Source organism: Dendrobates tinctorius, unplaced genomic scaffold (assembly GCF_039654945.1).
Source record: "Dendrobates tinctorius isolate UK_male_01 unplaced genomic scaffold, ASM3965494v1 ptg000226l, whole genome shotgun sequence".
Lineage (NCBI taxonomy): Eukaryota > Metazoa > Chordata > Amphibia > Anura > Dendrobatidae > Dendrobates > Dendrobates tinctorius.
The window spans coordinates 3,921,520-3,949,406 of NW_027361893.1; the positions used below are offsets into that span (position 1 = coordinate 3,921,520).

Here is a 27,887-nt window from a genome sequence, read left to right on the forward strand (position 1 = left end):
GGATTAGATACATGGCTCAGCAGTCAGGATCACACAGGAGAGGAATAGATACACGGCTCAGCAGACAGTATCACAGGAGAGGATTAGATACACGGCTCAGCAGTCAGCATCACACAGGAGAGGATTAGATACACGGCTCAGCAGTCAGCATCACACAGGAGAGGATTAGATACACGGCTCAGCAGTCAGCATCACACAGGGGAGGATTAGATACACGGCTCAGCAGACAGTATCACAGGAGAGGATTAGATACACGGCTCAGCAGTCAGCATCACACAGGAGAGGATTAGATACACGGCTCAGCATACAGTATCACACAGGAGAGGATTAGATACACGGCTCAGCAGACAGTATCACAGGAGAGGATTAGATACACGGCTCAGCAGTCAGCATCACACAGGAGAGGATTAGATACACAGCTCAGCAGGCAGTATCACACAGGAGAGGATTAGATACACAGCTCAGCAGTCAGTATCACACAGGAGAGGATTAGATACACAGCTCAGCAGTCAGTATCACTCAGGGGAGGATTAGATACATGGCTCAGCAGTCAGGATCACACAGGAGAGGAATAGATACACGGCTCAGCAGACAGTATCACAGGAGAGGATTAGATACACGGCTCAGCAGTCAGCATCACACAGGAGAGGATTAGATACACGGCTCAGCAGTCAGCATCACACAGGGGAGGATTAGATACACGGCTCAGCAGACAGTATCACAGGAGAGGATTAGATACACGGCTCAGCAGTCAGCATCACACAGGAGAGGATTAGATACACGGCTCAGCAGTCAGCATCACACAGGGGAGGATTAGATACACGGCTCAGCAGACAGTATCACACAGGAGAGGATTAGATACACGGCTCAGCAGACAGTATCACACAGGAGAGGATTAGATACACGGCTCAGCAGTCAGCATCACACAGGGGAGGATTAGATACACGGTTCAGCAGACAGTATCACACAGGAGAGGATTAGATACACGGCTCAGCAGACAGTATCACACAGGAGAGGATCAGATACACGGCTCAGCAGTCAGCATCACACAGGAGAGGATTAGATACACGGTTCAGCAGTCAGTATCACACAGGAGGATTAGATACACGGCTCAGCAGTCAGAATCACACAGGAGAGGATTAGATACACGGCTCAGCAGACAGTATCACAGGAGAGGATTAGATACACGGCTCAGCAGTCAGCATCACACAGGAGAGGATTAGATACACGGCTCAGCAGTCAGCATCACACAGGGGAGGATTAGATACACGGCTCAGCAGACAGTATCACACAGGAGAGGATTAGATACACGGCTCAGCAGTCAGCATCACACAGGGGAGGATTAGATACACGGTTCAGCAGACAGTATCACACAGGAGAGGATTAGATACACGGCTCATTAGACAGTATCACACAGGAGAGGATTAGATACACGGCTCAGCAGTCAGCATCACACAGGAGAGGATTAGATACACGGCTCAGCAGTCAGTATCACACAGGAGAGGATTAGATACACGGCTCAGCAGTCAGTATCACACAGGGGAGGATTAGATACACGGCTCAGCAGACAGTATCACACAGGAGAGGATTAGATACACGGCTCAGCAGACAGTATCACACAGGAGAGGATTAGATACACGGCTCAGCAGACAGTATCACAGGAGAGGATTAGATACACGGCTCAGCAGTCAGCATCACACAGGAGAGGATTAGATACACAGCTCAGCAGTCAGTATCACTCAGGGGAGGATTAGATACACGGCTCAGCAGTCAGTATCACACAGGAGAGGATTAGATACACAGCTCAGCAGTCAGTATCACACAGGAGAGGATTAGATACACGGCTCAGCAGTCAGCATCACACAGGAGAGGATTAGATACACGGCTCAGCAGTCAGTATCACACAGGAGAGGATTAGATACACGGCTCAGCAGTCAGTATCACACAGGGGAGGATTAGATACACGGCTCAGCAGACAGTATCACACAGGAGAGGATTAGATACACGGCTCAGCAGACAGTATCACACAGGAGAGGATTAGATACACGGCTCAGCAGACAGTATCACAGGAGAGGATTAGATACACGGCTCAGCAGTCAGCATCACACAGGAGAGGATTAGATACACAGCTCAGCAGGCAGTATCACACAGGAGAGGATTAGATACACGGCTCAGCAGTCAGTATCACACAGGAGAGGATTAGATACACAGCTCAGCAGTCAGTATCACTCAGGGGAGGATTAGATACATGGCTCAGCAGTCAGGATCACACAGGAGAGGAATAGATACACGGCTCAGCAGACAGTATCACAGGAGAGGATTAGATACACGGCTCAGCAGTCAGCATCACACAGGAGAGGATTAGATACACGGCTCAGCAGTCAGCATCACACAGGAGAGGATTAGATACACGGCTCAGCAGTCAGCATCACACAGGGGAGGATTAGATACACGGCTCAGCAGACAGTATCACAGGAGAGGATTAGATACACGGCTCAGCAGTCAGCATCACACAGGAGAGGATTAGATACACGGCTCAGCATACAGTATCACACAGGAGAGGATTAGATACACGGCTCAGCAGACAGTATCACAGGAGAGGATTAGATACACGGCTCAGCAGTCAGCATCACACAGGAGAGGATTAGATACACAGCTCAGCAGGCAGTATCACACAGGAGAGGATTAGATACACAGCTCAGCAGTCAGTATCACACAGGAGAGGATTAGATACACAGCTCAGCAGTCAGTATCACTCAGGGGAGGATTAGATACATGGCTCAGCAGTCAGGATCACACAGGAGAGGAATAGATACACGGCTCAGCAGACAGTATCACAGGAGAGGATTAGATACACGGCTCAGCAGTCAGCATCACACAGGAGAGGATTAGATACACGGCTCAGCAGTCAGCATCACACAGGGGAGGATTAGATACACGGCTCAGCAGACAGTATCACAGGAGAGGATTAGATACACGGCTCAGCAGTCAGCATCACACAGGAGAGGATTAGATACACGGCTCAGCAGTCAGCATCACACAGGGGAGGATTAGATACACGGCTCAGCAGACAGTATCACACAGGAGAGGATTAGATACACGGCTCAGCAGACAGTATCACACAGGAGAGGATTAGATACACGGCTCAGCAGTCAGCATCACACAGGGGAGGATTAGATACACGGTTCAGCAGACAGTATCACACAGGAGAGGATTAGATACACGGCTCAGCAGACAGTATCACACAGGAGAGGATCAGATACACGGCTCAGCAGTCAGCATCACACAGGAGAGGATTAGATACACGGTTCAGCAGTCAGTATCACACAGGAGGATTAGATACACGGCTCAGCAGTCAGTATCACACAGGAGAGGATTAGATACATGGCTCAGCAGTCAGTATCACACAGGAGAGGATTAGATACACGGCTCAGCAGACAGTATCACAGGAGAGGATTAGATACACGGCTCAGCAGGAAGTATCACACAAGACAGTATTACAGATATGCCCACACTGGTGAAACTTCCAGCCCCCCCAATTATACACTAGACTATGGGCTGTATATGTCACTGTCCTCCTCAGACAGCCATAAAAGCAAAGGTGTCAGATTACCGGAGATCACTGGGGCTGCGTCTGAGGAGGCGGAGACAGAGCAGGAGGACAGTGGAGCAGGAAGCACGGTGCAGAAAGTGGAGCTCAGCAGATAGCACTGGGCTACAGTAAAATGGCGCCCAGCCACACCTACAGCAGTGAATGGTGCAGCCCACAGGGGCGTGCCCAGTTCTCTGCTAATGAGGCTGCAGTGGGGTCGGGAGCCGACCGCAGTCTCCTATGTCCAGGGACGGCCATATTTGCAGACTGTATGAGTCCTCCACAGATCTGCAAATCAAGATGGCAGCGCCCAGTGGCTACATTAAAACATTATTACAAACAAACCATAAATCCTGGTTAGTACAACATTTGCTGAAACAACATGTTTTGTTACTTAGGGTATGTGCACACGTAGTTTTTAGTCTCTGCGGATTTTGTAGAGAAAACCGCAGGAAATCCGCAGGACAAAGTGCTGCGTTTTTTCTGCGGATTATCTGCGTTTTTTCTGCGGTTTTACACCTCATAATGGATGAGGTGTAAAACCGCAGCGTTTCTGCACCAAACAATTGACATGCTGCGGATTGTAAACCGCGCGGAAAAAAACGCAGCATGTGCACAGCTTTTTTTTATTTCCATAGGAAATAAAGGTACTGTACAACGCAGCAGAATCCGCAGCGTGTGCACATACCCTTACTCTTTTTTTGCAAATTATATAAAATTGCGGCACCTTTCCTTTGAGCTGGGTGTCCGTTTGGGACCCGGAGATTCTCTGCTACTATTCAAACTAGGTAGGTTTTACCGTTAGTGTAGTTACTGTCTCAAATGGGTACACCTTGCCGTGGTGGGACAGCTTTATACTTTTTGGATCAAAACAGTGTTTACTAAGTACCATATGTTAATTATTTAATGCACTTGCTTTTTTACTTTATTTTCATTAGTACAACAGTCAGGACAGGGGCAGATTGAACTGAAGGCAGTTCAGCAAGCCTTAAAAGACTGTCAGGAGTACATGTGGCCTAACGGGAAGAACCGGAGACCTCCGCTATGGCCTGTATTCACAGACGAGGTAGTGTTGAGGCCTATATGTGTTGGGACCATCACCCTTGTCAGTAGCTAACGCAACATATGATTAGAGGCTGCTATTACAGTCAGAGTGAGCCGGAGAATTCATTATATTTATGATAGTGTATATTTCACATTGTAATCACCCTTACTGTATTATTCACTGTTGCCATAGTGATCACAATTCCCATTATCAGGGAAATAATAATATTGATTACTTCTGCCTTCTGTTTGTGTGTTGTATCTGGTCACTCAATATAAGGACAAAATGGGGGCATTACACTCTGTGTGGGGGATGGCGGTACTGTGGGAACATTATACTGTGTGGGGGGATGGTTGGATGGTGGTACTGTGGGAACATTATACTGTGTGTGGGGATGGCGGTACTGTGGGAACATTATACTGTGTGGTGGGATGGTGGTGCTGTGTGAACATTATACTGTGTGTGGGGACGGTGGTACTGTGGGAACATTATACTGTGTGTGGGGACGGTGGTACTGTGGGAACATTATACTGTGTGGGGGGATGGTTGGATGGTGGTACTGTGGGAATATTATACTGTGTGGGGGGATGGTTGGATGGTGGTGCTGTGGGAACATTATACTGTGTGTGGGGACGGTGGTACTGTGGGAACATTATACAGTGTGTGGGAGGATGGCGGTACTGTGGGAACATTATACTGTGTGTGGGGACGGTGGTACTGTGGGAACATTATACTGTGTGGGGGGATGGTTGGATGGTGGTACTGTGGGAATATTATACTGTGTGGTGGGATGGTGGTACTGTGGGAACATTATACTGTGTGGGGATGGCGGTACTGTGGGAACATTATACTGTGTGGTGGGATGGTGGTGCTGTGTGAACATTATACTGTGTGTGGGGATGGCGGTACTGTGGGAACATTATACTGTGTGTGGGGACGGTGGTACTGTGGGAACATTATACAGTGTGTGGGAGGATGGCGGTACTGTGGGAACATTATACTGTGTGTGGGGACGGTGGTACTGTGGGAACATTATACTGTGTGTGGGGATGGTGGTACTGTGGGAACATTATACTGTGTGTGGGGACGGTGGTACTGTGGGAACATTATACTGTGTGTGGGAGGATGGTGGTACTGTGGGAACATTATACTGTGTGGGGGGATGGTTGGATGGTGGTACTGTGGGAATATTAAACTGTGTGGTGGGATGGTGGTACTGTGGGAACATTATACTGTGTGTGGGGATGGCGGTACTGTGGGAACATTATACTGTGTGGTGGGATGGTGGTGCTGTGTGAACATTATACTGTGTGTGGGGATGGCGGTACTGTGGGAACATTATACTGTGTGTGGGGACGGTGGTACTGTGGGAACATTATACAGTGTGTGGGAGGATGGCGGTACTGTGGGAACATTATACTGTGTGTGGGGACGGTGGTACTGTGGGAACATTATACTGTGTGTGGGGGATGGCGGTACTGTGGGAACATTATACTGTGTGGGGGGATGGTTGGATGGTGGTACTGTGGGAATATTATACTGTGTGGTGGGATGGTGGTACTGTGGGAACATTATACTGTGTGTGGGGATGGCGGTACTGTGGGAACATTATACTGTGTGGTGGGATGGTGGTGCTGTGTGAACATTATACTGTGTGTGGGGATGGCGGTACTGTGGGAACATTATACTGTGTGTGGGGACGGTGGTACTGTGGGAACATTATACAGTGTGTGGGAGGATGGCGGTACTGTGGGAACATTATACTGTGTGTGGGGACGGTGGTACTGTGGGAACATTATACTGTGTGTGGGGGATGGCGGTACTGTGGGAACATTATACTGTGTGGGGGGATGGTTGGATGGTGGTACTGTGGGAATATTATACTGTGTGGTGGGATGGTGGTACTGTGGGAACATTATACTGTGTGTGGGGATGGCGGTACTGTGGGAACATTATACTGTGTGGTGGGATGGTGGTGCTGTGTGAACATTATACTGTGTGTGGGGATGGCGGTACTGTGGGAACATTATACTGTGTGTGGGGACGGTGGTACTGTGGGAACATTATACAGTGTGTGGGAGGATGGCGGTACTGTGGGAACATTATACTGTGTGTGGGGACGGTGGTACTGTGGGAACATTATACAGTGTGTGGGAGGATGGCGGTACTGTGGGAACATTATACTGTGTGTGGGGACGGTGGTACTGTGGGAACATTATACTGTGTGTGGGGATGGTGGTACTGTGGGAACATTATACTGTGTGTGGGGACGGTGGTACTGTGGGAACATTATACTGTGTGTGGGAGGATGGCGGTACTGTGGGAACATTTTACTCTGGGGGGATGGTGGTACTTTGGGAACATTATACTGTGGGGGGGATGGCGGTACTGTAGGAACTTTACACTGTGTGTGGGGGGATGGTTGGATGGTGGTACTGTGTGAACATTATACTGTGTGTGGGGATGGCGGTACTGTGGGAACATTATACTGTGTGTGGGGATGGCGGTACTGTGGGAACATTATACTGTGTGTGGGAGGATGGCGGTACTGTGGGAACATTTTACTCTGGGGGGATGGTGGTACTTTGGGAACATTATACTGTGGGGGGGATGGCGGTACTGTGGGAACATTATACTGTGTGGGAGATGGAGGTACTGTGGGAACATTATACTGTGTGGGGTGATGACGGCACTGTGGGAATATTATACTCTGTGTGGGGGAGGTTGTTGGTACTGTTGTCTGTCTGTCATTCCAAGGAATACAAATTTCAAAAACTGACCGTCACATCCAAGCATAAGCATAGTGTGAACAGGTGCTTAGCCAAGAGTCACCAACTCATATACATTCAAGCAAAAAAGGAAGCACACTGTAGCGCCAAACCATGCGAACATGAAAAATGAATAATGAATTGCATTACTGCATTAGAAGTATGAAAAATTGAGAAAGTTTAGCGCATAAAATGGCCAAGTTATGTGTACCTGGAAGCCCCGTTAAGGCATTTCTCGTTTTCCAGCTCCCTATTCTATGCCAATCCTCACTAAGAAGACTGTAGTCTCCATCTGAATGGGAACCTATGAAAAATCCTCTGTTAGGACTGAAGTCTATATCTCTGTGGAGGGGAAATGGCCCTGGTTTGATGAAAAACGCCTGCAGCTAACAGGTAGAGTGCTCAGTCAGAAGGTAAATGAATAGAAATTTCAAAAACTGACCGTCACATCCAAACATAAGCATAGTGTGAACAGGTGCTTAACCTACACATAACTTGGCCATTTTATGCGCTAAACTTTCTCAATTTTTCATACTTCTAATGCAGTAATGCAATTCATTATTCATTTTTCATGTTTGCATGGTTTGGCGCTACAGTGTGCTTCTTTTGCTTGAATGTCATTCCAAGGAAGTCTTCAAAGGATAATCTGAAATAATGCCTGAAATGAGCCTGAAGTGACCAGAAGGTACGACTAACCGCTGTGTATATATGTACTAAACTTCTTTTGTCTTCAAACCTACTCTCACCATGCTGACATACGCTCTAACAGGTTTGGCTCCATTAATCCTCACTCTCCTTCGCTGTCCGCAAACCCCAGCACCCGCTAACCAAATAGTAATCTCTCCTTCCATCTTGCCTCCCCACCTTACCTCCTCTGCTGAACTGCTCCTCAACCTCAGAGCTCCCCTAATAAAATACAAAACAAGCCACCCACCCTCCTTCTCCCACATGCTCTCCCTCTCTCTGCTTCTCCTCACTGCTGGCGACATATCTCCCAACCCTGGACCCCCACAGCCCATACCTCCCATTATTACCCCCTTCTATTGTTCCAAAACCAAAACAAACACCAGAAATCTTTCCCACCTCAAATCCATGCCCATGAAAACCACCACCCTGCTCCCACTCTCTGGATCACTCTGGAATGCCCGCTCCGTCTGCAATTAACTCCATGTGATTCATGACCTCTTTACTTCTCGTAATTTTTCCTTCCTTGGCCTCACTGAAACATGGCTGACACCCTCTGACACCGCCTCCCCTGCTGCACTTAGTTATGGCGGACTCCACTTCACCCACACCCCTCGCTCTGGCAACAGACATGGCGGAGGAGTGGGCCTTCTCCTTTCTTCCAACTGCACCTTCAACCCAATCCCACCTCTACCCTCCCTCATCCTCCCCTCTTTTGAAGTCCACTCTGTCCGCATCTATTCTCCCTCTAACCTCCAAGTGGCCGTCATATACCGACCTCCGGGCCCGACCACTGCCTTCATTGACCAATTCTCTACCTAGCTCCTTCACTTCCTCTCTGCTGACATTCCCACCATCATCATGGGTGACTTCAACATCCCCATTGACACTCACCAGTCAGCTGCCTCCAAACTCCAGGTCCCTTGCTTCATCTTTTGGACTTACTCAGTGGTCCTCCTCAGCCACCCACACAGACGGACATACATTAGACCTGATCTTCACCCGCCTCTGCTCTCTTTCAAACTTCACCACCTCCCCTCTTCCTCTATCTGACCACCATCTACTCACTTTCTCACCCATGTCCTCCTCACCTGTCACCCATGTCCAGCAGCATGCACACCCTCGCAGAAACCTCGCACATCTAGACACTCGCACACTCTCTGACTCTATTTTACCATTGTCCTCCATATCTTCACTCCACAACACTGACACTGCCACTACTTTCTACAATGCCACTCTTGCATCAACCATCGACTCGGTCGCCCCTGTCACGCATAACAGAGTGCGACGAATCAATGGACAACCCTGGCACAATAACATCACTAAAAAGCTTCGGCAAGCATCCAGAATTGCAGAACGGCGCTGGAAGAAAACGCATTCGCAAGACAACTTCACCACACTCAAACAAGCAACACTTGCATTCAAATCTGCCCTCACCTCTGCTAAACAGGCCTACTTTACATCCCTTGTATCTTCCTTATCCCACAACCCCAAACAGTTGTGCAATACTTTTATCTCCCTCCTCCACCCACCACTGCCCCCTCCGACTTCCCTAACCTCTGTGAGGACTTTGCTGCACACTTCAAAAACGAGATAGACCAAACACGGCAAGTCTTTATTGCTCAACCACCACAACCCCTTTGCATACCAGACCAATGCCCAAACCCCATAACCTCCTTATCTAATATCTCTGAATCGGAGCTTGCTCATCTTCTCTCCAAATCACACCTCACCACTTGTGCACTTGACCCGATCCCATCCCACTTCCTCCCCAACATCACCACCACTCTTATCCCATCCCTAACCCACCTCTTCAACCTATCACTAACTTCTGGTACCTTCCCTTCTGCTCTCAAACATGCCACAATCACGCCTATCCTTAAAAAGCCAACCCTCGATCCAACAGCCACGTCCAGCTATCGCCCAATATCGCTGCTCCCATTCGCTTCTAAACTCCTGGAGCAGCATGTCCACGCTGAACTTTCCTCCCACCTCTCATGTAACTTGCTCTTTGACAACCTACAATCTGGCTTCCGCCCCCATCATTCCACTGAGACAGCCCTGACCTAAAGTACCAACGACCTACTTACAGCCAAAGCTAACGGACAATACTCTATACTCCTCCTTCTAGACCTGTCCTCTGCTTTCGACACAGTTGACTACTGCCTCCTACTACAGATCCTCTCCTCTTTTGGCATCAAAGATGTCGTCCTATCCTGGATCTCCTCATACCTTTCCAACCGCACATTCAGCATCTCCCACTCCCACACTACCTCCTCATCCCACCCTCTCTCTTTTGGAGTCCCCCAAGGCTCTGTTCTAGGACTCCTACTCTTCTCAATCTATACACTTGGCCTGGGGCAACTCATAAAGTCCCACGGATTCCAGTACCATCTTTATGCCGATGATACTCAGATCTACCTCTCTGGCCCAGATGTCACCTCTATGCTCTCCAGAATCCGAGTGTCTATCAGCCATATCCTCCTTCTTCTCTCGCTTCCTCAAACTCAATATGGACAAATCTGAACTAATTATCTTTCCCCCATCTCACAGATCTTCCTTACCCGACCTTTCTATAACAATTGGCAACATCACGCTTTCCCCCGTACCGGAGGTCTGCTGCCTCGGAGTAACCCTTGACTCTGCCCTGTCCTTCAAACCGCACATCCAAGCTCTCTCCACCTCCTGTCGCCTCCAGCTCAAAAATATTTCCAGAATCCGTCCCTTCCTCAACCCTCAATCTACTAAACTACTTGTGCAAGCCCTCATCATCTCCCGCCTCGACTACTGCAACATCCTTTTCTGTGGCCTCCCTGCTAACACCCTTGCACCTCTCCAGTCCATCCTCAACTCTGCTGCCCGACTAATTCATCTCCCTCCTCGCTACTCCTCCGCTTCTCCCCTCTGCAAATCTCTTCACTGTCTCCCATTCCCTCAGTGTATCCAATCCAAATTACTAATACTGACCTACAAGGCCATCTATAACCTGTCTCCTCCATACATCTCTAAACTAATCTCCCGATACCTTCCCTCGCATCCTCACAAGACCTCCTTCTCTCCTCCACACTTATTCGCTCCTCACCTAACCGCCTCCAAGACTTCTCCAGAAAAATAACCCCCATCCTCTGGAATTCCCTGCCCCAACATGTCCGGCTATCATCCACACTCGGATCCTTCAGACGGAACCTGAAAACCCACCTCTTCAGGAAAGCTTACAGCCTGCAATGACCCCACTACCTCCACCACTACTGGAGCTACCGCCTCATAATCACTGGAGGTGCTGCAACCCCCCAACCCACTGTCTCCTTCCCCACCATCCTGTAGCATGTAAGCCCGAAAGTGCAGGGTCCTCACTCCCCTCTATATCAGTCTTTGATTGTTAGTTTTTTTACTGTAAGTGATATCTGTAATGTGTATGTAACCCCTTCTCATTTATAGCACCATGGAACCAATGGTGCTTTATAAATAAATAATAATAATAATAATAATAATAATATTATACTGTGTGTGGGGGGATGGTGGTACTGTGGTAACATTATACTGTGGGTGGGGGGATGGCAGTACTGTGGGAACATTATACTGTGTGTGGGGATGGCGGTACTGTGGGAACATTATACTGTGTGTGGGGGATGGCGGTACTGTGGGAACATTATACTGTGGGTGGGGGGATGGCGGTACTGTGGGAACATTATTCTGTGTGTGGGAGGATGGCGGTACTGTGGGAAAATTATACTGTGTGTGGGGGATGGCGGTACTGTGGGAACATTATACTGTGTGTGGGGGATGGCGGTACTGTGGGAACATTATACTGTGGGTGGGGGGATGGCGGTACTGTGGGAACATTATTCTGTGTGTGGGAGGATGGCGGTACTGTGGGAAAATTATACTGTGTGTGGGGGATGGCGGTACTGTGGGAACATTATACTGTGTGTGGGGGATGGCGGTACTGTGGGAACATTATACTGTGGGTGGGGGGATGGCGGTACTGTGGGAACATTATTCTGTGTGTGGGAGGATGGCGGTACTGTGGGAACATTATACTGTGTGTGGGGGATGGCGGTACTGTGGGAACATTATACTGTGTGTGGGGGGATGGCGGTACTGTGCGAATATTATTGTTAGAATCTGTTTAGTTTGTGACTATCCGCCATTTTCTTGTAGTGTTCTGGCTGCTGGTCTTTTTCCTCTGGTGCTGGGTTTGTCTTGGGTCAGGTGATTGTATCACCCTTTATTAACCTGCACCTGTCTCCCAGTCCTTGCTGGACAACAGTGTTAATCTGCTTGAGTTCTGGCTTGGAGCTTTGCTTTGCCTTCTGTGTGTTTAATTAGTACAGCGCTGGGACCTCTGGTTCTGCTAGTCTTAGTTTCTGTTTTCAGTTTGTTTCTGCAGCCTTCTCTGTGTTTTCTATTAGGAGGTGACCCGTTTTTGTACCCAGTCCTTAGATCTTTCAGGGACCCCCTTCCCCCTATCTATAGGTCTTCGCTTGAAATTAAACTAGGATCGTAGGTGGGTCTATTCGCAAGGAATGGGTCGCCCACTCCATCGTAGGGCATTAGCCTAGTTGCAGTGCAAGGTCAGTTTTCCCCCTCCTACCCTAGTCCTCTGTTGCAGTTCCATAACAATTTTACTGTGTGTGGGGGATGGTGGTACTGTGGGAACATTACACTGTGTGTGGGGGATGGAGGTTCTGGGAGAACATTATACTGTTTGGGAAGCATTTTACATACTGCATAAAGCCGGGGTCAGACATGCGAGAAACTCGGACAGGAGCGTGCAGCTGCATGTATTTCTATGCAGCTGCACACTCTGGTCCCTAGTGCCAGCGGCAGTGCCGGGTATTGACATGCGAGACTCGTGTGAGTTTCTCGCATGTCTGACCCCAGCCTAAGGGGCATTACACTGTGGGGGCCAAGAAAGGGGCCCTGTACTATGAAAACAATCCATTTCCTCCCTTCCTGTCTTCCATAGTTGGGTCGTATGTATCTATTACAGAAAACAGAACAAAAATGCAATGATTCTTATAAAGTGGCAACAAAAACCCCAAAGAGTCTCCGTGCTGAAGTGGTTACTGTCCCCCGCACTCAGTAATGGGGAATCTCCAGCACCTACCTCCACCCGCAGAGCCGCACTCCACATATATGGCTGCTCTGTGCGCACAGGACCTGTGATGAGGTCACAGGAGGGGAGGAGTCAGGGGTCACATGATCTCCGGAGTGCAGACATGGAGACTTCTCCTCAGTCAGTGACCTTCCCGCCATTATTCCCCCTCACTACTGGCACAATTACCCCGCGCCGCCTTTTCTACACAGTGTTGTGTGTGGAATGTAACGTGTGATTTCTCTGGAGACAAATAGACCCCACACATGAGGGAATTATCACCAGTGACCGGACAGCTACTATATGGCGGCATATTTCTCGTGACTTATTGTACTTTATGATAGTGGTAACATTTCTTTGATATGACTTGCATTTGCTTGTGAAAAAACATCAGAAATATGGTGAAAATTTTGAAAATGTCACAATTAATCTTTTACTTTTTGTGTCTTTAAATCAGAGAGTCATGTCACACAAAATAGTTAATAAATAACATTTCCCACATGTCTACTTTACATCAGCCCAATTTTGGAAACATTTTTTGCTGTTGAGAAGTTAGAAGGGTTAAAAGTTCACCAGAAATTTCTATTATTTTTACCAACAAATTTACAAAACCATTTTTTAGGAACCACCTCACATTGGAAATGACTTTGAGGGGCCTATATGACAGAAAATACCCAAAAGTGACACCATTCTAAAGACTGCACCCCTCAAGGTTCTCAAAACCACGGTCAGGAAGTTTATTATCTCACAAAAATTTTACATTAGACCCAATTTTTTTTTTATTTTCACAAGGGTACCAGGAGAAAACAAACTGCAAAAATATTTGTGCATTTTCTCCTGAGCACACTGGTACCCCATATGTGGGGGAAAATTACTGTTTGGGCGTACAACAGGGCACGGAAGGGATGTAGCGCCATTTGACTTTTTGACTGCAAAATTTGCTGGTATCATTAGCGGACGCCATGTCACTTTTGGAGAACCCTTGATGTGCCTAAAGAGAGGAAATACCCCACAAGTGACCATATTGTGGAAACTGGACCACTTAAGGAACTTATTTAGATGTACAGTCAGCAACTTGAACACCCAGGTGCTTCACAGAAGTTTATAATGCTGAGCTGTGAAAGTAAAAAAAAATATTTTTCCCAGAAATATTCTTTTAGCCCTAATTTTTTTAGTTTTACAAGTGTAACAGGAGAAAATGCACCATACAATTTTCTGTGCAATTTCTCCTGAGTGCACTGACACCCCACATCAGGAGGAAAACTACTGTTTGGGCTTGGAAGGGAAGGAGCGCCATTTTGCTTTTTGAATCCAAAAAATTGCTGGAATCATTAGCGGACACCATGTCGCATTTGGAGAGCCCCTGAAGTGCCTAAAGAGTGGAAATCCCTGAAAGTGACCCCATTTTGGAATCTAGACCCCTGAAGGAACTTATCTAGATGTGTGATGAGCACCTTGAACCCCCAAGGTGCTTCACAGAGGTTTATAAGGTTGAGCAGTGGAAAAAAAAAAATCTAAATTTTTCAGCTGAAATAATCTTATGGCCCCCAATTTTTGTTTTTCACAATGCTAACAGAAGAAAATGAACCTCAAAATAGATTTTGCAGTTTTTCCTGAGTTGTGATGGGACGCCCTCACACCCAGGGCTGTGGGGTACACTCAGTATCGGGCCCGGTGGAACTCAATGGAAGTTGTCACGGTAGCTGTGACCCGGCCCGTGGCCCTGGGCGCCCATTGTAAATGTTCAGTGTGAATGAATAAGTCGTGACGCCACCTGTGGTGTTAGGCAATGTAGATGTTAGGCCGAGGCTGCAGACAGATCCTCTGGGACAGATGGTGTGGTGCAGCAGTGATGGTATAGCCCTCCACAGGTAGGGCTGTTGTCCCAGGGCAGAGTAGATATGGTGACACTTAGGTGGTGTAGTGTCAGGCGCAGGGGATGTAGCAGTGCCGGGCAGGCTGATGCTGGAATAAGTGGAGGACACCAGGGCATGTAGTTCCAAAGCTTTACTCACAGTCTGTTGTACAAACAGGTGCCCGCTTCCGTGCCGTGTCCTCCGGGTCTGGGACTCAGTCAACCCCCAGGCCAGATGGAATACTCCTTTCCAACACTCCACCAACTTGTGCCTTTCTGAACGTCTCCTCTTATAGCGCCTTTAGATGAAGTACTCCTATTACTGCATTACACTGGAATTCCTCCTGTCTGATGTTCCTATGAACTCTACTTGTACGGCAGACAACTGTAGCCTGCTTCGGGGACTCCTTGCTACTAAGTCCCGGCTCACTATCCGGTTGCTGTTGTGCCCCCAAGTCTTGTGTGGGAATAAAGTGGTCACTACTTCTATTCCTCCGGTGTCTGCTGCAGGACTATTAGTATCCGTACAACCTCGGGGACCGGGCCCCGGCCTTCCGCTTAGAACTTTTAGGAAGGGTTCTCTTCTCACCCACGTCCTCTGTTCTCTTTTACTCCTCACGTTCCGTACTAAGCCTTTCTTTCTATGGAGAGTCAAGCTTTCAGCTTATGTTGCTCTCTCTTTCTCTTTCCCGTGCCAGCAGACCCAGATCACTGGGAACTGCTGCAACACTTCCATCCATCTATCCCTCTCTCTAGGGATCTTCTTCTCTCTCCAACCAACTACTGACTAACTGACTTAAACTCTTCCCGCTCCTTGAAATGTAATCTAACTCCACCCACCTACCAGCATGTTTCGTGTTCCAAGCAGGGAGCCACCAATGGGTGCTTTGCTATACTCCAAGCAGGGAGCTGCCGAAGGTGCTTTGCTACAATACTTTGTGATGTGGGGTGCAGGTGTTTGAGCGTGGTCAGGAGTCTCCACCTTACCTGGATGGTGGGGCACCACATCTCAGGAGGAGGTGCAGTACCTCTGTGGCGACTGAGCCTCATGGGCGCCACATACCCCCCCATTAAACACAGCATGTCTTCTCAATGTGAGAGACACTCATTCTTGAATGTTGCAAACAATTCTTAATTAACTATCTAAAGTCTTAATTCAAAAGTGCAAGATTCATCACCAACATATTTCTTCATCATCTTTCCTTTTTCACATTTTCTACTTTTCTATCATTAGCTTAAAGTGATAACCGCTGATATCTGGTTCATCATCTACATTTTCCAAATCTTCATTCTTTATTCAAATCTCTCATCTCTTTATTAAAACATTCCTAAATCTTATATAAAAGCTGTCATAAGACACATTATCAAATACTTCACATTATAACCTTCAATAATTCTTGTAAGTGCTGGACACCGCTCCCAGCCGGGATCTCTTGCAGTGTCCTTTGATTGGAGTCATGCTCCCGATGAGGTAGACTTTATCTTTGCAAAGTGTCTATGTAAATCCAAGAGAGGGCACCTAAAGAGGTGCAACTATTTACAAACACAGTTCTGGATCATTCAGCGTTCATGATCTCCACAGTTCCAAATGAAGAAACGCTGCCAATCAAACTGGGCAACAAAAGTGCGAACAGAAAAACATGATGAACAATATTAGAAAAAGGCACAACGGTGCAAATACCTTCCTGGGCAACAAAGTTAGTTATTTTGCAGGTTCTGGCTAGTTGTCCCTTCCTGGGGTACTGGAAGCTGTTGACTTGGGCTGCTGCTTCCAGGGAAGAACTTCTTGACAATCTCTTCCTGCTGCTGGATTCACATGAGAAGAAGTGGTGGTGGCACCTGGGGGTACATATATCTTCTTTCCTGTATAGGTTGCCAGTAGCACTTCAGGTATGCGGCGGATATTCATTGCGTACCAACCTCTCAACCCCTTATGCCGGGTGAAAGTCACGTACTCCCCTGGCTGCAGGTCTCTAGCAGGGTGCCCCTTCCTCAGGTGCGACTCCACATCCCGCCGATTAAAGAAAAGGTCACTAATTCTTTTGGGGTCTGCAATGAATCCGAAACCTCTCTCGTGGTTCACGTTTAAAACTTGCCCCCATCCAGCTGCATCCCGGGGACCATAGTGACCAGCACGGACCTTCTCCTTCTGGTCCAGATCAGGACACAACACAGCCAGTCTCCGCTGTTCCCTCTCCCTCTGCTCCGCTGCCAGCTGGCGGAGGGTCTGCTGACAATAGGACTCTGTCTCCTCTTCCTCCTCCCAGGACCGGCTTTTACCCATGGTGGGCAAGGGTGCCGCCGCCGGGGATTTGGATGTCTCCCCCCAGGGTTCAGCGTCCCAATCCCAGACAAGGTCCAGCACGACCTGTCCTGACGCTGCCACGGGCGTACACCCCAGGGCCTTCCCAGGTGCAGGGGCAGCAGACATACCTGGGGCCTCCTGGCGGTGTTACGGTGCAGGCTTGAGACGGTGGGCAGATGCAGGGATATCCACCAGAATGGCTGGTCCGGGTGCCGGTGGTGGTGGAGCAGATGGCGGCTCCGGGTCCGCAGGGGCCTCCGGTGGGACCTGCGCAGCCGCGTCAGGTCCAGGCGGGAGCACGGCCTCAGCTCCCGGGGTCTCCGGTGACCCTCCCGGACAGGCCGCAGCTAGCCGTATAGACAGCGTGGAGGTGTATACTTGCGCTGCCTGGGGACAGTCCGGTTCAGCGGTGACAGGTACCACTGGTGAAGGTACCGGGTCCAGAGGTTCCCGGTGGTGTAGGCCCCTCTTGGGCGTGCTGCCTGCTCAACCTCCATAAGGCCTCCTGCCTCAGGCGCAGACGGTGGTGCTTTGCTACCCTACTTTGTGATGTGGGGTGCAGGTGTTGGAGCGTGGTCTGGAATCTCCACCTTACCTGGATGGTGGGGCACTACACCTCAGGAGGAGTTGCAGTACCTCTGTGGCGACTGAGCCTCAGGGGCGCAGAAGTGATGGATGAACCCCTGGATGTTTGGGTCCGGTATGTTCGACCAAACATCTGAAAACAGTACCCGCATCCGAAATACATTCACTTAAATTGGGGGGCCTGAACATCTGTTGTTTGACAAGGTGTCATGTACATGACAGTGCGGCAAATACTGCCTCTGATTGGCCGTAAAATGGTTACCGCTGGTCAGAAAACCTCGGCTCCCATGTAAATGATAGAGTGAGCCCGCAGCTGTGACCATAAGTAAAAAGTTTACCTCTAGTCACTGGCATCAGATGATGGGACTAGTACTCCCATTAGCCTATGCCTGCTGCAGCTAATAGTTTTCAATCTGGACGATGCCAAGATGTGACCGTCAAGGCTGAAAACCACTGAAGATTGAGCTGTTGTGAGCTCAACCTCAGTGACTTCATCTAGGTTACCGCGGATCACTGAGGCTGCGTTCCATGCTGGGCCCCTGAACTGCAGTGAAATCACTAAGCTCAACGCTGCCCCATCAGACTTTTTCTCACGGTGTTAACGGTGATCTCACCGAGGTCACCTCAGTTCAGCCCAGCTGAGAAAGCAGCTTTAGAGATCGGCGGTAACCTCAATGATGTCACCGCCAGTCACTGACGCTGAGCCCACAGCAGCTCATTCGTCAGTGGTTCTCAGCCTGAACGGACGCATCTTAGCACCGTACACGTTGAAAACTATTTATCCCACACATGGATTATGTCGAGGTACAAAACGATGGACAGTTGAAGGATATATATATATATATATATATATTTTTTACAGGAGATGAGGGCTTCAATGTAATGGGCGTTAGGTGAATACTACAACTGTGTTTGTTATTTTTAAATAAAAACGTAAAAGTGTGTTTATTTAATTTGAATAAAAGTACTTTATTTTGGCAGTGTGTTTATTTACAATATAACTATAGGATTAGTAATGGATAGGTATCTTATATACACCTCTCCATAACTAATCGATGGGCTTGATGTCACTAGACAATACAAAGGTAACATCAACCCCATAGATATGGACCCCACTTGCCACAGTCAGAGGGCAAGTGGGAAGAACAGGGCAAAGTGCCAGAATTGGCGTATCTCATAGATGCGTCTTTACTGGGGCGGCTGCGGGCTATATTTGGGCTGGGATGGGGGCCAGTATCCATGGCCCCATACCAGCCAAAGAATACCAGCCTCCAGCTGTCTGCTTTAGCTTGGCTGGTTGTAAAATGGGGGACCCCACACTGACTTTTAAAATTATTTATTTAAATAACTTTTAAAAAACAGCGTGGGAACCCCTCTAGTCTTGATAACCAGCCTTGCTAACGCTGACAGCTGAGGGTTCCAACCCGTAAAGATTAGTTTTGCCTGGCTGGAACTCACAATGTTTATTTTTTTAATTATTCATTTATAGAGCAGGTGCCAGCTGATGAATACTAACATCAGACGCCGCCTGTTGATGCTGTTATTAGTGGCAACAGGTGTGTGCTGATTCGAGTAGTTGTCCCATCAGCCGACGCCAGTGACCAGAGGTAAGTAAACTTTATAGATCCGATCATATCTGCTGACTCACGCTGTCATCTGATAGCGAGGGAGCCGAAGTGCTCTCACAGGTGGTATTAACCGCGAATCAAAGTCACATCTGCATGACAGCGCAAGAAACGCCCGATGTTCAGGGTGATAAAACGAAACAGTAAAACGGACTACCTGGTGAAGTCCGTGTTCGGAGTCCATGCCTGAACAGTGGGTGTTCAATACGGATCCCAAACTATAATTTTCGGGTTTGCACATCCCTACTCTTTACCCTTCTTGATGTGTATCAAATAATCAGCCCCTCTAATGTCAAGTACAGAAAGCCATTTAGCCCCCAAAAGCTGATCATAGTCACGGCTGCGTACACGTTGTACACACACGGCTCTGCTCTGTAAATCTCATACACGCACGGGTCCGCTTCGTATGCACACGGCTCTGCTCCACACCTTGTAGACACACTGCTCTGCTCCGTACACGTCATACACACATGGTTCTGTATGTACACTTTATACACATATGGCTCAGCTTTTTACACCTCAAACCAGTAGTTTAGCTACCAGGAGGTAGAGGGGGCTATCGTCCCGGGCCCCGTGCTCTGAGGGGGCCACCTGGAGCTATGCTATTGTAACTGTATCGGCGTGCTCAGCACGCCGATACAGTTGCATTCTGCGGCAGAGCAGGGAGAATCGATTATATCAGAGGTATCAAACTGGATTCCTCAAGGGCCACAAACAGGTCATGTTTTCAGGATTTCCTTGTATTGCACAGGTGATAAATTAATCACCTGCACAGATAATGATTCTAGAACCTTGTGCAATGCTAAGGAAATCTTGAAAACATGACCTGCAGTTTGAGACCCATGCACTATATTATACAGGCTGCCTATGGGGAAGCACTATACAGGCTTCCTATGGGGATGCATTATACTATACAGGCTGCCTATGGGGATAAAGTATATTATACAGACTGCCTATGGGGGTGCACTATAATATACAGGCTGCCTATGGGGATGCATTATACTAGCTACACTGGCCTTCAAATCAGCCCTCACCTCTCCTAAACAGACCTATTTCACAAACCTTGTATCTTCATTATCCCACAACCCAAAAACAACTGTTCAGCACATTTAACGCTCTCCTCTGCCCACCACTGCCAACTCCAACTCCCCTCATCTCTGCCGAGAACTTTGCCACCTTCTTCAAAAACAAGATCGACCAAACAAGGCAAACCTTTATTGTTCCACCACCCCAACCACTCCACATACCAGACCTCTGCCCTTCCCTAATAACCTCCCTCTCCAACATCACTGAAGGAGAGCTTACTCGTCTCCTTTCCAAATCACACCTCATCACCTGTGCACTTGACCCCATCCCTTCTCACCTGCTCCCCAACCTCACTAACACACTCATCCTAGCCCTAACCCATCTCTTCAACCTATCTCTATCTTCTGGTACCTTCCCCTCTGCCTTCAAACATGCCACCGTCACACCCATCCTCAAAAAACAAACCTTGTATCACGTCCGCCATGTCTGTTTGTCTCAAGAACTCCTGGAGCTATGTGCATGCGCATGCTTTGTCTGCTGTCCTGCATGTCCCCTAGAGCAGTGTGCACACTCACCTCATGTCTGAGCTACAGGATGCCTGCGTTTCTGCTCTGCCTTCTGTGATCTTCTCGTCATGTCTGGAGTCCTTGATCATGTGACATTTCTTAAGATCCTGCACTGTCTAGTTCTGCAATCATCTCGTCATGTCTAGAATCCCGGATCATGTGTTCTTCCTAGGATCCTGCACTGGTTGGTTCGGTGATCATCTCTTCATGTCTGAAACCCTGATCATGTGACGTTTCCTAAGATCCTGCACTGTCTGGTTCTGCTATCATCTCGTCATGTCCAGAATCACGGAAGTGCTCCCCTGGTCCTGACCTGGAGGAGGAGGTGCTATGCCCTATATCAGGCCGCCTCTTCCTATGCTCAGTGCCTGATTATTGTGTTGCTTCCCTGCAAGGCTCTGGGTCTGTGGGGTTGCTCCCTCTATTCTGTGCCCTTGCACTTTGCTCTGTAGTGCGTCTCTGCACACGCTCCGTGCTCGTATTCCGCCTCTTGTCTTGTGTTGTCTCTCGTGCCATGTTTGTCTTTGCCTTGCTTTGCCTTGTAGTCCTTCTGCTGTTCTCTGTCTTCGCCTGTTTTGCCATGTCTTGCTTTAGCTATGCTTTGACTTGTAGTCCTTCCTGTGTTCTCTGCCTCACCTGTTTTGCCATGTCTTGCTTTTGCTATGCTTTGCTTTGTGTTCCTCCCTATGGTCTCTCTCTCCTGTGGCGCACCATTTCTCCTCTCCTTAGTGCTCGTTTCTATGTCTAGTCCCAAGGTCTTCCCTTGGCCCGGCTCTGGGCTTCTGCCTACGCTCCGCTGCTAGACTCTGTCCTCGCTCTGACCTGGCTCTGTTTCTGCTTGTTCCTTGCTTTGTTCCCTGCCTTGTCCTTGCATTTAACCCCAGCGTGGGTTCCCCTTGGCCGTCTCCTGTGCCGTGGTAAGTGCCACGTGTTTGTGTACAGCCATGTGCACTGGCCAGTGTGGCGTGCCCCCTGCGTGGCTCCTAGCACGCAGCCCTTCCTTGTGCCCTGGCGTGGCTCCTAGCACGCACCCTGCCTTGAACCCTGGCATCGCTCCTAGCACGCACCCTGCCTTGAACCTTGGCGTGTCTCTACACGCACTCTGTCTTGTACCATGGACCCTGGCGTGTCTCTACACGCACCCTGTCTTGTACCTTGTGCCTTGGCGTGTCTCTACACGTACTCTGTCTTGTACCTTGGCGTGTCTCTACACGCACTCTGTCTTGTACCTTGTGCCTTGGCGTGTCTCTACACGCACTCAGTCTTGTACCTTGTGCCTTGGCGTGTCTCTACACGCACTCAGTCTTGTACCTTGTGCCTTGGCGTGTCTCTACACGCACTCTGTCTTATCCTATTCTTTGACATGGCTCTACACACGCACCCTGTCTCGTTTGTGAACCTTGGCGTGTCCCCTACACACGCACCTAGCCTTGAACCCTGGCGTGTCCCCTACACACGCACTTAGCCTTGACCCCTGGCGTGTCCCCTACACACGCACCTAGCCTTGGACCTTGGCGTGTTCTCTAACGCGCCCTGCCTGGATATCTTCGTGCCTCCTTGCCTGAACCCTGGTTTGCCTGCCGGATGCCCGGAACCTGTCGATCGCTGCCAGAGATCACGAGCTGGATGACTGCGGCCTGACCTCCGGAGCTGATGTCTGCAGCCTGATGCCTTGATGATGTCGATCGTTGCCAGCAGTCCGGAGTCCGATGCCATCATGCCATTACCTGTACCTAGACGTGCCACCTGGCATGTACCATGTTATGGACCTTGGCGTGCCCACGCATGCACTTTGCACGTTTTGCTTGTTTACACTGTATGTGATCCTGAGTTATTCTAATGAAGATACCTTGCACCTACGTCTTGTCTCGTCTTGCTTCCTGCTCGTCCTTGTCGTCAGACACTCGTCTAGTGTCCCCTGAGCTGGCCGTCTGGTCCCAGCAGTCGTGGTGGCTCACCCCCTTGGTCTTGCCCCTGACACTCCCTGTATAGGGGGTGGATTCTCACAAGGTTAGCTCGCCCTCGGTGGGTGGGTGCCACGACCTAGAGGGTCCACTCAAAAAATGGGCTCAGCAGGAGCTGAGTCCGACACACCTTGACCCAACTGCTATGCCCAGCTATCGCCCCATATCACTGCTCCCGTTTGCTTCCAAACTCCTTGAACAGCATGTCCATGCTCAACTTTCCTCCCACCTCTCATCCAACTCCCTCCTTGACATCCTCCAATCTGGCTTCCGCCCCCACCACTCCACTGAAACTGCCCTGACCAAAATTACTAATGACTTACTCACAGCCAAAGCTAACAGACAGTTCTCCATCCTCCTCCTTCTCGATCTGTCCTCTGCCTTTGACACAGTCGACCACTGCCTACTGCTACAGACTCTTTCTTCCCTTGGCATCAAAGACCTTGCCATGTCCTGGATTGCCTCATACCTTTCTCACTGCACATTCAACGTTTCCCACACCCACACTGCCTCCTTATCCCGCCCTCTCTCTGTTGGAGTCCCCTAAGGCTCTGTCCTGGGGCCACTACTTTTTTCCATCTATACCCTTGGCCTAGGACAACTCATAAATTGCCATGGCTTCCAGTACTACCTGTATGCGGACGACACTCAGATCTACCTCTCTGGCCCAGATGTCACCTCTTTGCTGTCCAGAATCCCGGAGGGTCTATCAGCCATATCCTCCTGTTTCACCTCTCGCTTCCTATAACTCAATGTAGACAAAACTGAACTCATTATTTTTCCTCCATCTCACGTATCTTTCCTACCTGATCTATTATGGTAAATGGCATCACGCTCTCTCCTGCACCTGAAATCCGCTGCCTCGGAGTAACTCTTGACTCTGCCCTGTCCTTCAAATCACACGTCCAAACTCTTGCCACCTCCAACTCAAAAATATTTCCAGAATCCGTCCCTTCCTCAGCCCTCAATCTACTAAAACTCATCATCTCCCGCCTTGACTACTGCAACACTCTCCTCTGTGGCCTCCCTGCTAACCCTCTTGCACCACCCCAGTCTGTCCTCAATTCTGCTGCCCACCTCTCTTCTCGCTACTCCCCTGTCTCTCCCCTCTGCAAATCCCTCCACTGGCTCCCAATTCCCCAACAAATCCAGTTCAAACTACTAACACTGACCTACAAAGCCATCCACAACCTGTCCCCTCTCTATATCTCTGAACTAATCTCCCAATATCTTCCCTCACGTAATCTTCGATCCTCCCAAGACCTCCTACTCTCCTCCACACTTATTTGTTCCTCACACAACCGCCTCCAAGATTTCTCCCGAATATCCCCCATCCTCTGGAATTCCATGCCTCAACACGTCTGATTATCCACCACCCTCAGATCCTTCAAACGGAACCTGAAAAAACATCTTTTCAGGAAAGCTTACAGTCTGCAATAACCATTCTGCCACCTCACCAACGCCTGAGCCGCCGCTTCATCACCGCCAGAGCTGCTGCACCCCCAACCTTCTGTCTCTTCCCCACTATCCTGTAGAATGTAAATCCACAAGGACAGGGTCCTCTCTCCTCTGCACCAGTCTGTCATTGTAAATTTGTTTACTGTTAGCGACATCTTTAACTTTGTATGTAACCTCCCTTCTCATGTACAGCACCATTGAATTAATGGTGCTATATAAATAATAATTATACTATACAGGCTGCCTATGGTGGTGCATTATACTATATAGGCTGCCTATGGGGAGTGCATTATACTATATTTGGGGCCTATAGGGAGTGCATTATACTACATGGATGCCTATGGGGCGTGCCTTATACTATTTTTGAGGCCTATGGGAAGTGCATTATACCATATTGAGGATTGTCTGGTGTATTATACTATATGGAGGCTATCTAGGGGGCCATAATACAGTGTGGAGATTCGTGTTGGAGCTATCAAACAGTTTGGGGGATACTAAGGGTTCAGTAAATATACAGTGAGTGTGACGCTCAGGAGCAGACTACGTCCGAGAGTGGACCCTCTGGATCGCGGATCTGGAGCCCCAGGGCCGAGCGTACCAGGTGATGACCAACCCCTGTACAGGGATCGTTAGGGGTAAGACCACAGAGGTCAGAACCGTGACAGCCGGTACCAATAGGAACGGCTCAAGGAGAAGCAAGGCAAGAGGCGGGACAGGGAATATGGACCAGGGTACCTAGATGAGAGTATCAGAGGAAGAAGGAACCCAGCAGAAATGCCCGTAGGGGCAACAGGACGAGGCACAGAGGAGAGGAGGGCAGACGAGGAAACCTCAGGGGGGTTATGTATATATATCCGGACGGGTGTATGACAGGGAGACCAGGAAGGCAGGAGACGGACCAGGGGAAATGAATACCAGCAGGAAGGTAGGGACAGACAGTGAGGACCGAACGGACAGGAGGAACAGAGGCAGGCAGGGAGGACGGAAACAACACAGGAACAAGGGCAGAGACGAGCACCAAGTAGTAGCACTAGACAGGAAGAATACGGCCAGAACAGTGCGGGAGTTCCACACAATCACCAGGCGTCCTCCTCCTAGGGAGGATGCCAGAAGTACCTTAGCGCCAGGAAGTGCTTCCCAAGCCCAGCCCTTCAGCGACGCCCACTGCCAGATGATGAGGACGGACGGGCGCGCACCCGCAACCTAAAGCCGGCGCGTGCGACCGCAGCAAGACGGAAGACAGGACGGGCGCGCGCACGGACGGAGGCGCGCAGGTGAGAGGAGGCTGCGGCGGGTGCCGCCGATGATGGGGCATCGGCGGGCACGACTGCCGATGTCACAGTACCCCCCTCCTTACGTCCTCCCCTTCTGAGATTGGCCAGAAATTTTTTCCGAATAAGAGGAGCATTAACATTCTCTCGAGGCTCCCAGGACCTCTCCTCGGGGCCAAAACCCCTCCAATCGATAAGAAAATTTTTTTTTCCCCTGACTTTTTTCATGGCCAAAATGTCCTTTACTTCTAAAACGTCATCCGAGCCAATTGGCGAAGGAGGGGTAATGGAAGCTGGTTGGAACCGATTAAGAACCACAGGTTTCAGGAACGAGGCATGGAAGGTGTTAGGGACTCTGAGCGAAGCAGGCAACCTCAGTTTATAAGCCACCTCATTAATGCGTCTAAGCACTTCAAAAGGCCCGATGTATCGGGGACTTAACTTGTAAGAAGGGACCTTCAGGCGGATATGCTTAGTCGAAAGCCAGACCTTGTCGCCAGGATGGTACGGAGGAAGATCCTTCCATCTCTTGTCCACATGTTTCTTAATTCGGTTACTGGCCTTCTCGAGCGCCTCTCTGGTCTCCCTTCAGATTTGCGAAAATTTCTTGGCGAGAGTATCTGCTGTGGGAACTCCTGACGAAGTGGAAAAGGGCAGCGGGACACCAGGATTCTGACCTGTTACCACAAGGAATGGTGACTTGGCGGTAGATTCGCTGGGATGATTATTATGCACAAATTCTGTCCAAGGTAAGAGAGAGACCCAATTGTCCTGTTGGGTGTTGGAAAAGTGACGTAAGAAGGTTGTCAAAACTTGATTAATCCGCTCCACTTGCCCGTTGGTCTGAGGATGATATGCAAAGGAGAAGTCGAGAGACATGCCCACAAGCCGACAGAGAGCCCTCCAGAATCGAGATGTAAACTGGACCCCCCGATCAGACACGATCCGCTGAGGAAGGCCATGCAGCCTGAAGATCTGTTGAAGATATCGTCCAACCTTGGGACTGACGGCAGTCCGGGCAAGGGAATGAAATGAGACATCTTAGAGAAGCGATCTGCTGCGACTAAGATGGTAGTACATCCAGCTGAACGGGGCAGATCAGTCACAAAATCCATGGCGATTTGCTGCCAAGGAGCTTCCGGAACGGGTAACGGGTGAAGGAGACCGGAAGGCTGGGTCCTAGAAACCTTGTTCTGAGCACAGGTTGTGCAAGAGGCTACATAGTCCATCATGTCTTGGTGAAGGGAGGGCCACCAGTAGTGACGGGAGAGAAGCAAGAGAGTCTTCTTAGTCCCAACGTGCCCAGCGACCTTGGAGGAATTCCCCCAGCGTAGCACCTCCGAACGCTTGTTCTGCGGAACGAAGGTTTTGCCTGGCGGAGGAGTAGAGAAACTCACAGGAGCCACGGTGATAACTTTAGCAGGCTCGATAATATACGATGGATCCTCATCCCCCTCCGGCGACTGCAAAGACCTGGAAAGTGCATTCGCTTTGATGTTCTTATTGCCAGGTCGGAAGTGGAGCTTAAAATCAAAACGAGAAAAATACAGAGCCCATCTGGCCTGTCTGGAATTGAGTCTTTGAGCGGACTGCAGACAGGCCAAATTCTTTTGGTCCGTGAAGATAGTAAAGGGGTGTACTGCCCCTTCGAGCAGGATTTGCCACTCCTCCAGGGCCATCCTAATGGCTAGCAATTCCCGGTCTCCAATGGAGTAATTGCACTCCGCAGGCGAAAAGGACTTACAAAAAAACCCCGCAGGGAACCAGACACCCAGATGGAGCCTGCTGGGAAAGAACAGCCCCGGCTCCAGTGGAGGAGGCATCCACCTCTAGGACGAAGGGCCTACTGGCTACCGGACGATGTAAGATCGGAGCTGATGCAAAAGAGCGCTTCAGAGCAAGGAAGGCGTCTTCAGCTTCGGGAGACCATCTGTTAGACCTTGTTCCTTTACGGGTCAGGGCCGTGATGGGCTTGGTAACTGTAGAAAAATGAGGCACAAATTGTCGGTAATAGTTAGCGAATCCGAGGAAACGCTGGATGGCTT

General features: G+C 49.3%; 1 protein-coding gene across 3 annotated transcripts in view; it reads right to left on the reverse strand.

The window, feature by feature from the left end:
* The window catches only part of LOC141059248 (uncharacterized), a 73,763-nt gene extending 60,510 nt beyond the window's left edge, over positions 1-13,253 (reverse strand). For 2 of the 3 annotated variants that reach the window (XM_073555557.1, XM_073555556.1), the window contains exon 1: positions 13,200-13,253. In XM_073555557.1, coding sequence (XP_073411658.1) covers positions 13,200-13,226 — 27 coding nt within the window. In that variant the 5' untranslated portion in view covers positions 13,227-13,253. Of the gene's footprint in view, positions 1-3,613; positions 4,621-13,199 lie in introns of those variants that run through there. The other variant, XM_073555558.1, reaches the window with a different exon arrangement.
* Positions 13,254-27,887: the final 14,634 nt, after the last annotated feature.